The following is a 17,551-nucleotide window of genomic DNA, read 5'->3' as shown; positions in this document are numbered from 1 at the left end:
CTACTTGTCTCCTTTACTCTTGGAAATGCCAACAAGCTTCTCGATTCCTCCTGCGTCCCGCAAGGCCTTGGCATTCTCCATGTTTTTCGTGATGACTTCATGCAAGGTGCAACAAATAGCAGTGACGGTATCATCAGACATGGCCTTGCTTCCTGAACTGTTGCTGTTGTTACCTCCTGGAAGCCGGTGAACCAGGTCCCGCATAGCATACTTCCCTTTTGGAAAGAAATTAAATGGAGGGAGGAGTCACATACTGGAAGCAAAGAAAGGAGGGGCAAATAGAAAAGAAAATCTGCAGTACAGGGTAAGGGTTAATAATTCCATGACTTCTCCTGAGCTATGTGCTTTGCCTTGCAAGCTAGCATGAGCAGGCAACTGCCCCGTCCGTCCCCCCGTATCTATATTATCAGCTGTTAGCAACCATATTTTAGCCTATAAGCTCATTAGTCCTGCAAATCCCATTCACACACAATATATTGTCTATATAAAATGGGTGGAGGAGGGTTAGCCCCCTACAGATGAGGCTAACATGAGCCATTTTGTGCAGGAGTCACACACAATATGTCATCAAAGTGTTAAAAACAAACACACAAAATTTAAAAAACCACAAAGTAATAGTAGGGTGTGAGAGAGAGGGACAGCGTAGTTCACACAACAGACAATATCCTCATAACTGTATCTCACACATCACAAATCAATGAATATGCCATCTGTGGAAATAATTGCTTTCCCCCGGTTATGAAATACAGATTATCCAGGGTTGGGAAAATGAAATATTTATTTTACTTCAAATATTTATAAGCCACAGATTCCTATCGCAAGCATCAGAAGCAGCGGCATACCAATTTATCCCTGCAGCAGAAGTACACCTTTGGAAGACTACATCTGAAGTGCATGAAACAGACTGTGACTCGTAATAAACCGAACAATATTACTAAAAACAGATAATCCGTTAAACCCCCAATAACCTGCTAATCCCCAGTTTCAAGAAATGCCCCCTACAGTATTCACACATTTATTACAATTATATACTACCTTTCTGCCAATATACTCCTGTTGCCTTACAATTTGAAATGCTAAAGCAATATTACACACACACACACACACACACACACACACACACACACACAAAAAACACACCAAAGGCAAAACAGTAACAAAAAGGAATTACTGAAGGAACTTTCCAGGGGCTGATGGTTTAACCTGGGTTTATCCAATATTGCTGTCCCTTTAGAATATGCAATCTGTAGCCCCTAGAAAGGCAAGAATGGATTCCACAGCTGGTAGCTCTCCGTACCACTATCCTAGCACTTTTTAGTGATAAAAAAATATTTTAAAAGCTATGGCTTGATCAAGCTCTGGCTATTTGCAATTGGTCTTATGCAACAATGAGCAAGCTCAGATGGAGATACACATCCATTTTAAATATTTAGCCCAACAGTTCAATTGGTCTTGAATTATAATTGCAAGGCAGATGTGGTCTGATGTCTGTCTTTATGCTCATATGCAGTACAGGTGGGAGCCTGCTTCTGCATATGGGTCTTCCTTGCTGGACTGGGGCAGATATGGGAAAGAAGTACAATTAATTCAGCATGTGGGAGATTGCAAACACGTTTTCCTTTGGCTAGTGCAGAGCTTTCCAAATTGTGTGCCGTGACACACTAGTGTGTGGGCTGCAGTGCGTAGGTGTGTCATGCGAACACCTCCCCAAAGAAGGAATGAAGGGCTGAGGGGTGAGAGAAACTACTTTAGGAGGAAAGCTGGTTTTAGCAGGGACATAGTGCACAGAACTTGTGTGTGGTTCTGTCCACTGGAGATATTGTAAAACCTTGATATAGGGAGGATTCCAAGATTAGACAAACTGTAATCTCAGTCCTCATGAGAAGATAAGACTCCCTGGAAAAGACCCTGATGTTGGGAAAGATTGAGGGCACAAGGAGAAGGGGACGACAGAGGACGAGATGGTTGGATAGTATTCTCGAAGCTACCAACATGAGTTTGACCAAGCTGCAGGAGGCAGTGGAAGACAGGAGTGCGTGGCATGCTCCGGTCCATGGGGTCATGAAGAGTCGGACACGACTAAACAACAACAACAACAACAACATCTCATTCCTGAATGCTGACCTCACTGGGAACCTGTGAAGATATATGAGACTTCTTGCCATTCTGGGGGTCCTGGGTAATAAGGTTTGAAGAAGCTCAAAACTGCTTTAAGCAATGATGAAGGAACAGATTTCCTTAAGTTTGCGAAACTGCAGTAGAGTTACATTGGAGAAATTATGTAAGCTAACACATGACCTCTATTCAGTAAGAGGAATTGGGATTAAAAATGGCCACTGCAGACGAGGGTCACATTGCATCCTGGACGTAAGGATCATACACTAGAACCTTGCACAGCCAATCAAACAACCTGCATTATCAGGTCTGACAACCTGTGGCTGGATGATGACATGACTGGGAGGGAGGGGACTCAACATCGCCTTCATCGTTCTTTCCCCTGATGGACCGTATTTTTCTGTCAAGAGCTGACAGCACTGTTTATTATTTTGGCCGGGCAGGGATGGGTATTGAGTACTGCATGAATCAAAGCCATAGTTAATTTTAAGGTAAATATTCCTGTCCTCTGCAAACAAATGCATACTTTCAGCAATTTAGGGCCCGATGACTCAACACATTCCAGAAGGATTTGTTTAAATGTAAGTCTGGGTGACATTCAGGAAAGCTCCTTTATCTGCATAGGTTTAATGGAAAAAAAGCAAGGAGGAATTAGAAATGTAACCCCAGGGTAGCATTTACAAGACAGGATGCAGTTGGAGAGATGGGGATTTCTGATGTTAGAAAATGAAGTTATCCAACACTACCATTATTTCACTATATTTCGGGGGGGGGGGGACAGCATCAGCCTTGTATTGTCCCTCAGCTCTTGTTTCTTAAGTCACTAAAATCTGTTGCACTTTGTAGGAAAAGGTGAACAAAAAGTAATTGCATGTATGGATTAGAATCTGCAGTACATTTTCCAGGACACCATCTCTCCCACGGCTATCAAGTTCTGCTACCCACTCACCCAGATTATAACTTTTTTTTAAAGCAAGAACTGAAGGTGACACTGACTTACAGCTGCCTTTGGGAGAAGAATACTAGAGAAAAGTTCTATTTCCTGTTAAAGAAGGGAAAAAACAAGTTGGCAGTTTTTACAAATTACGGTCCAACTAGAAAGTAAGTGACCTTTAGAATATAAGTGTCTGCTGAACCAGGCTCATGGCCCATTGAGTCCAGCATTCTGATCTCACACTACCAGTCAGCCAGACGTCAATGGGAAGCCCCAAAGCAGCAATTGGGCACAGCGGCACTTTCACCCCTGGTGATTCACAGGAGCTGGCATTCAGAGGCATATAGCTTCAGACAGGGAAGGTAGAACCCAGCCATCCTAGTTTGTAGGCATTGATGGCGTCATCCTTCATGAATCTGTCTAAATCCTCTTTTTAAAGCTACCCAAGGTGCTGGCCATCACTGCCTCCTGATGGAGCCAATTCCATAGTTTGACTGCCGCATTTTTCACTCTATAAGACGCACCTAGTTCTAGAGGAGGAGAACAAGAAAAAAAATGTCCTCTCTCTCTCTCTGCACAGCGCCTCTCCAGCAAAGCGGGAGGAGAAATGGAAGGGGCTCAGTTTCTCCTGCCGCTTGGCTGAAGGGGCGCTGCGCAGAGAGGGAAAGCTGCGCAGCGGCTCTCCAGCAAAGCCAAGCCAGGAGAGCAAGAGGGATCGATCCCTCTGGGGATCAGCGAAAGCAGCGTGAAGCCTCCTGAACGCAGCAGGAGCGCTCCTGCTCTGCTCAGGAGGCTTCGGGAGGCTATCCCTAAAGCCAGGAGAGCAAGAGGGATCGGTGCGCACCAATCCCTCTTGCCCTCCTGGCTTCAGCGAAAGCTGCACAGCCTGCATTCGCTCCATAAGACGCACACACATTTCCCCTTACTTTTTAGGAGGGGGAAAGTGTGTCTTATAGAGCGAAAAATACGGTATTTGCTTCATGAAGTACTTTTCGTGCATTACATGCAAGGGGAAATAGAGAATGAATGAATGAATGAATGAATAGGAAATATGTGAAAGGCCATAGATACAGAGAAGCTATTACATACCCAAAACAAAACAACAAAAAAAACCCTGTGCTTTTACAAGGCTCTCTGCTTGCCTTATGAAAGTGCCTACTGGTGTTCTCATAGCTAAGTTGGCTACAATACTAGTAGCATAAATTCTGCAGTATAATTCTTTTTTTCTAAAACCTAGCATCATCTTGCTGGTCGATCCTTGCTTGTGTCTATAGAACGCTTCCTTATTCTAGTTCAAAATAATAATGACATTTCAGAGACTGATTGGGAATGCACAGTATTTTAAATGGCTTTTGCTTTTAATTATTGGTACGGTCATAATGTAGGAAAGCCACCCCACCCCCCAAATGGTTCTTGATCAGACAACATTTAATTTCAACTGAAATGTCAGTGTAGCAAACAATGCTTTAAATGCACTGTAATTTCCAACCAGCTTCTTCTTTGTTCTATTTTGGCTGGTTAAAAGCCCACAAAAAATACAGCGCAGAAGGCCTTTATTATCTCTCCCGGTACATATCTCTCTCTTTCTAGATACAATCTGTATTATGGTAACAAATTGAGGCTATGAAGAAAGATCACAGACCCATTTCGGCTCTGCAGATGTGTCAACAGGTGGGAAGAAAAGGTATCGCAAAATCGTTATGTTCGTATCACAGTCAGTGACCTCCAGACACTAATTATCTAGCTAGTATTGAATGTTTTGTATGGATCAGGGTATACAGGTGATTCCTGATGTGCATTTGAAATACAATAATGCATAAGTTCTAAAGAAACGTGTAAGCAGCTCTTCTGCTATATATGAGGCAACCAGGGAGAAATCACAAAGTTGGCTGAGGTTCTAGGTAAGAGGACAGAGGCTGGGATGGGGGGAGGAGAGAGAGCAGCAAATAATGTTGTAGAAAAAGTGAAGGGGATTCATAAATGGGCTCAAAGAGCAACTACCGTATTTTTTGCACCATAACACTCACTTTTTTCCTCCTAGAAAGTAAGGGGAAATGTCTGTGCGTGTTATGGAGGGAATGCCTACGGGTGGCATGCCTACGGATTTTCCTCCTCTAAAAACTACGTGCGTGTTATGGTTGGGTGCGTGTTATAGAGCGAAAAATACGGTAAGTGGTTTTACTCTTAAAATGTGGACACAGCTCTAATGGATTATATCTTTGGTTTCAGAAGTAAACTTGCTATTCTGGTAATGTGGGATTGATGTGGCTCTTTTTTCTACACTCTGAATAAATGCAGGTGATATTGCAAAATAAAAACATTACTGGCATTCTATTTGTATGGACTTCTGTGAACCTTTTCTTCTCAATCTGTCGCATTTTCCAGTGATCTCAACAGAGAATCAATTTAAAAACAAACAACTGGTTGAATGCTACAAGAGCTGATAGCAATATGATTAGGTAAAATTGCCCAAAGATTCATGACTTAATATGTTGATCTAACTTGTCTTGTCATATCCTGACCTTGACATGAGTCCCATGAAAAAGAAAGGCAAGCTGGTAGTTTCAGCACCATGGAAAGCTCTAAGCGAACCACTTGATCTGACAAAGATTGGGCTGGATTGAAGTCTTTAACTGGATGGAAGATTTGTACGTTTCCTTTCCACCGAAGATTGCTTCCTTGAAAGAAACACCTATCAAATTGAATTGCACTTAATTTCCATGCAGGTTAGCTAAGGATTGTGGTCCTTAGACCTACTTGGTGACAAAATACCTTCAGTAAATCTGTCTGGTACAAATCAAAGAGAGTTTTTAAAAAATGTGTCAATGGCCACTGGATGATTTCACAAGCATCATTGAGCATCACAATTCCACTGACCAACTTCTAGCATTTTATCAAAAAATAAATGCATTCCCTGAAGTACAGGGAGAAGCTTCAATCTACAACAGCTTCTGTAGATGTGCCACAGAGAGCCTATTATCTCATAAACTTCTCAGCACCAGGCAGCTGCAGATTTAAATCAATCCATGCCTATTTTTGGCCATTGTGTGATGCGATGAGCTAGTTGAGGGCATGCTGATGCCACATGCAGTACTCTCTGTGGGCTTTTAGCATGGCACTACTAATTCTCCAGAAACTACTCTTGCAGTAGCATGGAAAAAGCCAATTGGCTTTGAGTTCTGCACATGGCACTGCAACAGCTGCAGCTGGTAATCGGCACAAACTAAATGAAAATATATCTGTCACATGCTGAGAAGGGCATGAGAGGAAGCCTTGTGCCTGCAACATCCACAGACTGATTAAACAGAGCTGGAAAGCTTCAATATCTGCAGTATTATCTCAGAAGTGGGTAAAAATTTACAAGTGTTTGCCAGTACATGGGCTATTTAGCAGCAGGCAGAACGTGGGGCAGTAATGGGACCGCCTTAAACCAAAGCGAGTGGCTGGTGGCCTTATGGTCTTTTCTGATGATGGGGATTCTGAAGAAGTAGGGGACATCAAGAACCACTTCAGAAATGAAATCATCTTCCTTGCCTGGGGCAGACTGATCTGAGCCCTGGGTCACGACACAACCCTAATGTTATGGGAAGAGATGAAAAGCTTCCTGCTATTTAAAAACATAGGTTTTGGCATGTACGAATTCCCAATTCACAGAGGAGGAAACATGAAAAAAAGCTTGTAATAAGATAAGATGAAAACGTTTGCTTATAAAAGCAAATCTCAGTGCAGAAATATCTTTTTAAGCTAAGCCTCTGAAGACTTGGGGAGGGAAGGTGGGAGCGGGTTACAAGATAAGGCCATGGTATAGTGATCACACATTTCTTAATTTGCTTCCATGGAAATTATGCGTGGGACCATTAGCATGATTAATTTGTCTTTGGTGGGAAACAACTGTGCACGGAGACCACGTTGCAGTTTTATGCTGCTTGGCTGCCTTGCATAAATTAAAATCAAAACCATTTAGGGCTTGATACAGTCCTAGCACAGGTGGTGTCCTCCTGGAGGAGTTCCTTGGGACTCAATAAAATCTTGCTTTCCTCAGCTCTCTGCTGATGGATTGCATGCTGAATGCCCAGACAACGGAAGGAATGGGAAGCCCACGTAGACCTCCTCCATCCTGCACAATTTAAAGATTTCATTTGGGTAATCTCCCGAGTATACAGATATCCTAAAAATGGAAAAGGCTTTTGACAGGTTAATGCAATGGCATCTACAGTTAGTGTTTAGCTAAAGAATATAGGTTGGTGATTCATTTTCCCTAACAGACCAGCCTTCACTGCCTAAGGATCTGTATTAGGACTGGTGCAATTTAGCTTACTCATAAAAGAATCTGGTGTCAGGGCTGAGCAGTGACATAGCCGTGTTTGTGGATGGCACCTAATTTTCCAGGATGCTGAACACCCAAGCAGGCTGGGAAGGGCCCCCAAACCAACTCTTCAAAGTGGGGGAATGCAGCCAAGGCAGCACAAAATTGAGAAGCTCCATAATTGAGAAGCTCCATTTTGGCCTTGCACAGGGCTCCATATGACAAATGATTACCAAAGTCCACCCTTGGGAAATGGCAATCAAGCAAACAGCAATAAAGTAGCAACTGAGAATTAGTGTAAGTGCTATGCTATGCATACATTTTGTGTTTGTGTGCTAACTTCCCATATGTAACTCTGAATGGGTTGTGATTGCCCTGGAAAAATGTCTTTGTACTATGGTGGACAACTCCCTGAAAATGCCAACTTGTTATACATAGTGGGGGGGGGAGCAAATCCAATGTTAGGAATTATTTGAAGGGAGATGGGGAGCGAAACAGTTTGTCTCATAATGCCAAGTGATGATGAAGCAACATTTGTAATACTGCATACAGGTCTGGAAAAGGTACAGGAAAGCACAACTAAAGTGATTCAATGGGTCGGAGTAACTTCCTTGCAAGGCAGGGCTTTTAATTTTTCTTGAAGGGCTATGATAATAGGGTTATAAAATTATGAATCATTTGAGAATGTCAGAGAGATCGCCCGTCTCCAATCAAGCTGATGAGCAGCAGGTTCAGAAAAAACAAAAGGAAGGCCTGCATAAAAATTTAACTAAGGGCTTACCTAGACTTCCATAAAAACCCACTCTTTACAGCTGAATTGGAGAAAATAGCAATCTGCCACTTCAGGAAAACCTGAATTGCTGTTTGTTCCAATACTGTTTTAAAGAGTGGGGTTTCCTGGGGAGAGCAGCGGGGAAAACAAAGAAACGCTCAGATGCAGAACTTTAAAGTGCAGAGCTGTGCCTAGAAAGCACAGGGCAAAAGTTAAGTATGGATAAGTCCTGATGTTATGGAATTGAGCATGGCCATTAGATTTAGATGCCCTTAAAAAACAAATCCTAAGTGGGCACATCTAAAAATATATTTGGGAACTCCTTACTGATGGTATTTGGACGGTAATTACGTATGACTTGGTATTGAAATAAATGTTATAATAATAAAATAAGGCATGGGGAACAAGAAATGCCTAATTGTAATGTGGAGCAGATCAAAAACTAAGCTAATCTCCCATTCTTAATCAATTTTCTCCCTCTCATTTGAAGTGTGAACTCAAGGTGCAGTTCTTTTTTTTTCTCTCTCCCTGTAATCATTTTTCCTTTGCCTTTGAAGTTTATGGAAGCTGAGGGCAGCTTATCAGAGAAGTCCTGGTGAATGTGAGATGCTTAGACTGGGGGGTGGATGCGGGGAGTGAATAAGAGGAATTTCAATATCCCTAGGAAGAGGCTGAGCTCTTTAGTAAAAAAAAGAAGCAAAGCAAATGCCTATTCAGTCCCACAGCAACAGAAAGCATTTCACTACAGTGGATAAAGTACTGAAATCCATCCTTAGAACCATCATCTCAAAAGGCTTTGCTTAAGATGTACTTTGTACTTCGGATTCTTAGTGACTCACAAGAGAGACTGAGATATCCCACCCACCCCTCCTGCCCCCCTTGGAACTCTGTATAACATACGATAATAGCTTTAACACCAGGAGACTTAATACCTATAGAGAGTTTATGCGCTGGCTCAACAACACATTTTATCTTATTGTACTCCTAAGATGGTGCGTTTAGAATCGCAGGTCACTTGAAGCAGCTGTTCTTGACTATTGGCGCTTATATTTATGTTTACCATAAAGGGTTCGCTAGGCTTTAGATGCAATGACGTAAGTTAAAATGACATTATTTGCCCAAGGAATTTCGCTTGGATATACAGTGAAGAAGGGATTTGAATGTGGAACTCCTGTGTCCCAACACGCACAAATGCACATTAAGAGAACACTCTTGAGCTCACTTTCTCACGCAGATGTGGCAATAGCATACCAGTGAATTACATAGTCACTGGCTGGATGTTCTGCTGCTGTTATTGCTGCTCCCACCTCTTTGGGAATAAAGGGACTGAGACAAGGAGGAGCACCAGCTGCTTCCATCTCAGGAAGTTGCGTGTGAGGCACTTTCTTTCCTGGAAGCAATGGTTGGAGCAGAGGTGCAAAGCGATATTAGGAAAGGAAGAAGGGGGCAGTGGCAGTTTGCCCCAGTAAGGGTGGTGGGCCTGTTTGGATGGCCCACCCTCGGAAACCAATGGAACTGGATGTGTTCCTGAATGTTCTGGGGGATTTTCCAGTTGAGAAAGTTGGAGATCCAGCCAAAGCCCTGGTCTTGCTATGGAATGACATGATCACTCCTGATCATCTTCTCTGGTGTTTTGGAACTGAATCAGCTCCTTTGTACTCTGAAGAGCTCTGGAGGAAATCATTCAGTGATGTGATTCCCCACCTTTTGTCACAAAATGAGTATTTTGTGTATATTTTGTTGTTGTTGTTGTTTAGTCGTTTCCGACTCTTTGTGACCCCATGGGCCAGAGCAAGCCAGGCACTTCTGTCTTCCACTGCCTCCTGCAGTTTGGTCAAACTCATGCTGGTAGCTTCGAGAACACTATCCAACCATCTCATCCTCTGTCGTCCCCTTCTCCTTGTGCCCTCCATCTTTCCCAACATCAGGGTCTTTTCCAGGGAGTCTTCTCTTCTCATGAGGTGGCCAAAGTCTTGGAGCCTCAGCTTCACGATCTGTCCTTCCAGTGAGCACTCAGGGCTCATTTCCTTAAGAACGGATAGGTTTGATCTTCTTGCAGTCCATGGGACTCTCAAGAGTCTCCGCCAGCACCATAATTCAAAAGCATTGATTCTTCGGCGATCAGCCTTCTTTATGGTCCAGCTTTCACTTCCATACATCACTACTGGGAAAACCATAGCTTTTACTATACGGAACTTTGTTTGTGTATATATTAAGGCTAAATGTGTGAATTGCTTCTACTGAAAAGCACTGTGTTTCAAACAATGTGAGGCACTATGAAAGTTCTCTATATGGTGATTGATCTGTGATGTCTTTTCATGGATAGGTGGGTCTCCACTTGAGACTGCAAGCCACTGAGTGATAAAGGGATGATTGGCACATAAACGATCAGGTTTCACATCTTAAAAATGTGAGTAGGGGAAAGCGGCATCTGAAGCAACTCTGAAAAGCCTTCTGTGAGCTCCTTTACTCTTTAATATTCTCCCCTTTCTAAACTGTAGCCAACATGACTGAAGATGACAGACCAATGGCCCTCTGAATATATATTTATCCACTGGAGAATTAAAACCAGTCAACTGGCAGTCAAGGCAGCCTTTCATGCCATAAATGTGAGAAACCACCTTTAAAGAATGAGTGGAGAATTTGCTCCCAGAAAACACTTTGCGTTTTGTTGTGGTGGCCAGCAAAGAATGCTTCAAAGCAGCCAGCTCAAATGATAAAGTTTAGAAAATGGACATGGGCCCAATGAAAAGTGACTAGAATAAGCATTTTGTATGGTGCGGTTAAAAAATAATAACCTCATGTCTCACATTGAATCAGTTGACTACTGGCTAGGTGGTGAGAGACTTCTCAGTGAAGTAAAAATGGCTTTTGGACATGAATGTCATTTCGACTGCCCTGCTACACCTCAAGTCTTTACCAGTCTTTCCCCTGCAGAACATAGCTGGCAGACACTGTGACATTCAGCATTGCCTGGTTTTCTTCCACATTACATACTGTGGACAGTACCTAGGAGATGATTTGTACTCCACCTGCACAACTATTTTATCATGAGTCACACTGCATGAATAAAACCCAAAGTGCTGCATGTGGTACCTCCTGACAGAGCTAGCATTTGTTTTTGTTTTTCAGACTGTATCTCTTGAATTCTTTGCAGTCCCTTCTCAACTATTGTGAACAGCAGGTGAGCATAACTCAATGGCTTGTGTAGCACACACTCACCAAACAAAGCAACTGTATGAAAAATTTCAAAGTGAGGTGACCATAGTCAGAATAGGAACAATAGAAGGAATCATACACATGAAATAAATGGTAACCACAGCTGGGATAAAACGTTCCAATTCAAGAGTAAAACTTGCACCGTTTCTATTACCAAAGAGTATAATTAACAAAACTCAACAGGCAGCCAGTGAACTTGGCCATTTTATAAGCAACCAAATTACTGATGAGCTTTTCAGTGCCAATTATCATTCAATAAAAGCAAGAACAGATTTTCAGTATGCTTCTTATATAAAGAATGCTCACTTCCTAGTTTTCTGATTATGCTAAAAATAGCATGAGTGGTTTTCTCGTGATATGCTGGAGAGGCAAAAGAAGCACGAGGGTTCTTTATTCCAAGTAGAAACTCCTCCTATTCAGTCTAAATATATTAAAACTGCATATGGTTCTTTCCAAGACAACTTAGTAGCTGTAACAATGCTTTAATTCCTGGTGGCTCAACTGTCTTGGGATTTTGATTTAAAAATAAAAATACAGAAATCAACAAAAGGGCCAGAGAATGCACTCTGGTTTTTTTGAAGAGCGGAGAAGAGGCACGGGCTTCTTTCACTTTCTTATACCTTCAAGCTTAACTGTGATAATTTAACCACACTGGATTAAGTCGGGGAGAAGGAGGAAAGTTTGGCTGAGCAAATGACTTCTGATCCTAGTCAGAAGAGACAGAAGACAACAATGATCATGGGTCAGGGCATACAGGCCTTAGGAGATCATGCTAATGCTTTCTGTATTTTTAAAGCACAACTGAATACAGAAGAAAATAATTTAATATTTTAATGCTAAATAACATCCAGCAGTTATTTCTCAAAGAATAGCATTTCAGGATCACACACACAAGATAATTTGACGGCAGCATGCTGAGGTGAAAGGGATAAGAACAATGTTTTCCAACAAGACATAGCACAATATAAGCGCTTACCTATTAACTCTTTATTTCGGACATCTAAGGCCATATTCCGTAAAGCTGTTGCAACCGCACATACTACCCGGTCATTATCTATTCGAAGCAATTCTACCAGTATAGGCAGGCCTTTCTCTTTCCGTACGGCAGCGCGGATATAGACTGACCACTGTAACAAAATATTGTATGAGGCAGAACGAAAAGGAAACGGAGCTCTACAGATTGCAAGAGCGAGGCATTAATTACCATGACGCCTGCTATTTAGAAGAAGAAAATAAAGTTCATGAACTGCCAGATGTGATTTTAAACGACCCATTCCTGATCACTTTGATTTGAACAGGTAATCCAAAAGTCGAAGTTCCCAATTTAAAAATCATTCAGATAATTTATGCTTCATAAATGTGTTGATGTAACTTTTTTCCGCCGATGATGTGAGCCCCAGGTTTCATTATTTAGGACAGAAGCATATTGAGAAATATCTAACATACTTGAATCCTCTAGCAACACCTCTCCATAACTTTCTTTATTAAACCCCAAAAAATTGTTCTAAGGAACGCTGAAGGGATACTGACTTCAGCCAGGATCTCAATAGCTCAGCAATGGAAACCTCAACAAAACCTACAACACATGGGACTTTGGCTACTGCAGGGGAAATAACACAAGTAGCGTGTCTCCAAAGGTGTTTCGAACTTGAATGTGGAAAATGTTATTTTGGAAAATTTGGTTGCCATGTTGTATTCCTGTGCAGCAACTGTCTCTTATTCAACAAACTTTGTTTTCTGCCCTGCTCCAGTGATTTTTCTGGCATGGTTTATATGTATTATTTTTTATATTTCAATAAACTCAGAAAGGGGCACCCCCCCAAAAAAAACCCCACTATTGATGTGCCTCTGATCACTTATCCATGGCTAAAGCTTTGGACTGGGCAATGAGATTGTATGCTTCTCAGTTGTCTCCCGCATTAAGTATTATTTTGGCACTGATTTAATTTTGGCACTGATTAATGCTAACCAGAATTCTCATCCTAAACCAGGATTGAAGGATGATAATAATATTGGTCTATGTTTCAGGCTGGCTGTAAGGATGACTAATATAAGCAAAGTGTTTGAACCATTTAGGAAAAGTGCTATATAAATACTATTATTATATTATATAACCTAGTCTCCCCCCCCCCGACCTATTGTCCCCACAACTCTCAGTTGTTCCCTAGGAAGAGGGAATGTTTGTTAAATCACTCTGGAAATTGTAGCTCTGTAGGAAACCTGTGACACAAACTCCATGATCCAAAAGAACCACACAACTAATGGATGTTGTGTTTGTGTTTCTCAGACAGCAGGCTCCATTCTGTATGACAAATGAGTTTTGAAAGTGACATGAGTTTCAAAAGCAGTATGTGACAAGGCATGGAGATCTGCTGCCCAAAGCAGGTGAAGCCGAAAGACTGGCCAAAATGTGTAAAACAACAATTCTGTCCCACGTTTTCCCCAGATTGAGCAACAGTTCTTTAGCCCCCTGGAGAGAAGCTACAGAGAGAATCCACAAACTGTCATTGTGATTGAGGCTATAATCTTATTCATGCCTTCAAGACCTGAACCACACAGGCACCTTTATTAATCATGTGAGCTATCTCTGGGTACCTAACCTGTCAATTAGGATATATTTGCAAGCAATTATCTTGAGCAGTCCGCACTGCGGGGACACATTCAGGCTGAGATGCTGAAAGACAGCTTCTTCATCCTTCCCCAAGAATTGAGAAATAGATTCACTCTTGTGTGTCCTGATTATTCTTTCAGTTTGCCTAAAGCCACTGAGAAACAGCCTTGCATTTCTAGATTGCGGGTCAATAAGCTTCCACAAATCTACTGAAGGATAATTTTTTTTAAAAAAAACCACACACCATAAAAATGGGAAAAGACAAAAGAAGGTCTTTTGCACCTTTTAAAATTAGATGGCTTGCCAATATACTTAATCATCCAGTTACTCCATAAATCAGTCTGACATCAGCGTTCAAGTAATTGCTCAGGGTGAAAAGGAAGGCAATTCCTATGGGAACAGCTTGCTCCAATTCATAGAGAGGTAAGGCAGAAAGCAAAATCCATTTCTTTTGCTTCCAGTGGCTGCTAAATTGTCAAAGGCATGCATGGAAGTTGCATTAAATTCTACGAGACTATTTATAGATAATGGAATTTGTGGGGCATAACTAGCAGACACTGCTCTATAGAATCGCAGCTCATCACGATGCCCCTTCTTCATTGGAACTGTCCCTTCTTAGAAGAGTCAAGGTAATTAAAGAGGAAAAGGCTGCAACATAACGATACCCCTTATTTTTTAACTGCTATCATAAAACCTCAATTTCTAAGGCTTTATCCTTTGGAGGAATTACCCTGAGAATCTAAGGTGGGCAACTGCAAGCAACATCAACGGCATGGGAAACAGCAGCAACTTAAAAGAGGGATCTGTTCTGAGAAGGGGAGGGAAGGGGGTTATAACCTCTACTCCATCAGCTGTTTGCAACCACAAAATTGTCTTTGGGGGCTTCTCCTGCCCCCTTGCAACACTCCTCCCCATTCTCCATAAACAGTGCAAAACGAGAAATATATTATCATATGGATGCAAATAGCAGAAATATATTGCAGTCTTTTGTAAGAGCATAAGTACATCATTTTGGAGTTTCAACACTTTATAATAATAATAATAATAATAAATTTTATTTATATCCCGCCCTCCCCAGCCGAAGCCGGGCTCAGGGCGGCTAACAACAATCAAATAATCAAACAATCAAATAAACCAACATTCTAAAAATATTTCATTATAAAAATTAATTAAAATCAAGTTAATGGCAACCATTAAACAAAGCTCTGTGCAGGTTGCCAGAGGAGGGAGTCAGGCTGCGCCCTGACCAAAGGCCTGGTGGAACAACTCTGTCTTGCAGGCCCTGCGGAAAGATGTCAAGTCCCGCAGGGCCCTAGTCTCTTCTGACAGAGCGTTCCACCAGATTGGAGCCGCAGCCGAGAAGGCCCTGGCTCTAGTTGAGGCCAGCCTAACCTCTCTGAGGCCTGGGACCTTCAGGATGTTTTTATTTGCAGACCGTAGGTTTCTTTGTGGGGCATACCAGGAGAGGCGGTCCCGTAGGTACGAGGGTCCTAGGCCGTATAGGGCTTTAAAGGTTAAAACCAGCACCTTAAACCTGATCCTGTACTCCACCGGGAGCCAGTGCAGCTGATATAGCACCGGATGAATGTGGTCTCGCAGCGAAGACTCCATAAGGAGTCTCGCCGCGGCATTCTGCACCCGCTGGAGTTTCTGGGTCAGTCTCAAGGGCAGCCCCACGTAGAGCGAGTTACAATAATCCAGTCTGGAGGTGACCGTCGCATGGATCACAGTAGCTAGGTCAGGGCGAGAGAGATAAGGGGCCAACTGCTTAGCTTGGCGGAGATGAAAAAATGCCGCCTTTGTTATAGCTGTAATCTGCGCCTCCATAGAGAGGGAGGTATCGAAGATTACACCCAAACTCTTAACGGACGGTGCTGGCACTAACTGCACCCCCGCAAGAGATGGGAGTTGCCCCCTCAATCCCATATCGTCCCGTCCCAGCCAGAGGACCTCTGTCTTCGAAGGATTTAACTTCAACCGGCTCCCACGTAACCATCCAGCCACAGCCTCCAGGCATCTGGTCAGTGTGTCTGGGGCCGAGTCAGGATGGCCATCCATCAACAGATAGAGTTGGGTGTCATCGGCATACTGATGGCAACCCAGCCCAAAACTCCGAACAAGCTGGGCGAGGGGGCGCATAAAGATGTTAAAAAGCATCGGGGAGAGAATCGCACCCTGAGGCACTCCACACACCAAGGAGTGACGCGATGACAATTCCCCCCCAAGCGCCACCCTCTGTCCCCGACCAGAGAGAAACGAGCGCAGCCATTGGAGGACTGTGCCCTGGATCCCCACGTCGGCAAGGCGGTGGTCTAGGAGTTCGTGATCGACCATGTCGAAGGCTGCTGACAGGTCTAAAAGAATCAGCAGCCCTGACCCGCCTCGATCCAGCTGCCTGCGGAGATCATCTGTTAGGGCGACCAGAGCCGTCTCGGTCCCATGACCAGCGCAGAAGCCGGACTGGAATGGATCGAGAGCCTTTCCAAATTAAACTTTACTGCTGCAAATTTTCTGCTGTGGAATTCATTTTTTTGGGTCACAGTAACAAGCTCATGAAACTCAGGTTCTTTGCATAACTTAGGAATGGCACTTGGGGAGGGCGTGGACACTTGTGCTATTAACAGCTGCAGCAGGGAGAAATTCAACAGGTTAAGTATGATATAAAATGGAAATACCACAATAGGCAAAGTATCACCTATTGTTATTCTGCGGTCCCTGATATTATTATTATTAAGTTCATTTCTAACTGTATCGGGGACCCAGCCCTTCTGCAAAAGAGGATACGAATGTGAATGCATCTGCATATGATATAAAGCATGGAATATAAATTTTACACAAATTTGTGCTATCTTTTGTGGGTAGGGTAGAAGGCCCAATTCTGATAAAGTGTACTGAGCTCAGAAAACCTTGCTAGCACCCCTGATGAGATGAGACAGGAAAGTTGTGGGGGTTTTTTGGTAGCTATCTGGTAGTTCTAGAATCTTCTCCCTGAAAAAGACTCCCAACGTCTCATCTGTGATCTCTTCGGATACACTGTAGGATTTGTTTTGGCCTTTGAGAGATTGCTTTAGCCTACAGTATTGTTGCACCCCACCCCAATCTCCCAGCAGTGCAAGATTTCAGGGGTCCCAGGTGCTTACCTAGGGTTCATGTTTGCTTTTGGGAATGAAGCACAGTGGACACTGGTGTCTTTATGACATATGGCCTATTTATATACATACAGTGGTACCTTGGGTTACATACGCTTCAGGTTACAGACTCCACTAACCCAGAAATAGTACCTCTGGTTAAGAACTTTGCTTCAGGATGAGAACAGAAATCGTGCGGCGGCAGCGGGAGGCCCCATTAGCTAAAGTGGTGCTTTACGTTAAGAACAGTTTCAGGTTAAGAACGGCCCTCCGGAACAAATTAAGTACGTAACCCGAGGTACCACTGTATATACAACCTGAGCCTATGAAGGAGGGGTTAACATCCAATTCACCCTTTGTCCTTCTAATGATCTAAAACATGGGGGAGGGGCCCCATCCATTTGTCATCAGGCACAGAGCCCCCTTTCCTTTGTTTTCTTTATGCCCCCCTCACCCAGGTGATTAC

General features: G+C 42.9%; 1 protein-coding gene and 1 long non-coding RNA gene across 15 annotated transcripts in view; one reads left to right on the top strand and one right to left on the bottom strand.

The window, feature by feature from the left end:
* The window catches only part of LOC128417922 (uncharacterized), a 75,162-nt gene extending 62,838 nt beyond the window's left edge, over window positions 1-12,324 (top strand). For 2 of the 4 annotated variants that reach the window (XR_008331617.1, XR_008331614.1), the window contains 2 exons: window positions 4,640-4,733; window positions 11,260-12,324. This is a non-coding gene — a long non-coding RNA (uncharacterized LOC128417922). The remainder of the gene's footprint in view (window positions 1-4,639; window positions 4,734-11,259) is intronic. The other 2 variants (XR_008331618.1, XR_008331616.1) reach the window with 1 other exon arrangement.
* Window positions 1-17,551, bottom strand: part of CTNND2 (catenin delta 2) — a 515,372-nt gene that overhangs the window by 41,614 nt on the left and 456,207 nt on the right. For all 11 annotated transcript variants that reach the window (XR_008331611.1, XM_053397153.1, XM_053397157.1 and 8 more), the window contains 2 exons: window positions 12,323-12,473; window positions 5-215 (listed from right to left, as the gene is read on the bottom strand). Coding sequence is in view for 10 of the 11 variants with exons in the window: in XM_053397153.1 (XP_053253128.1) it covers window positions 5-215; window positions 12,323-12,473 (362 nt within the window). In the remaining variant the exon portion in view is untranslated. The remainder of the gene's footprint in view (window positions 1-4; window positions 216-12,322; window positions 12,474-17,551) is intronic.

Source organism: Podarcis raffonei, chromosome 7 (genome assembly GCF_027172205.1).
Source record: "Podarcis raffonei isolate rPodRaf1 chromosome 7, rPodRaf1.pri, whole genome shotgun sequence".
Taxonomy (NCBI): Eukaryota; Metazoa; Chordata; class Lepidosauria; order Squamata; family Lacertidae; genus Podarcis; species Podarcis raffonei.
This window is presented reverse-complemented; position numbering and strand designations above follow the sequence as displayed.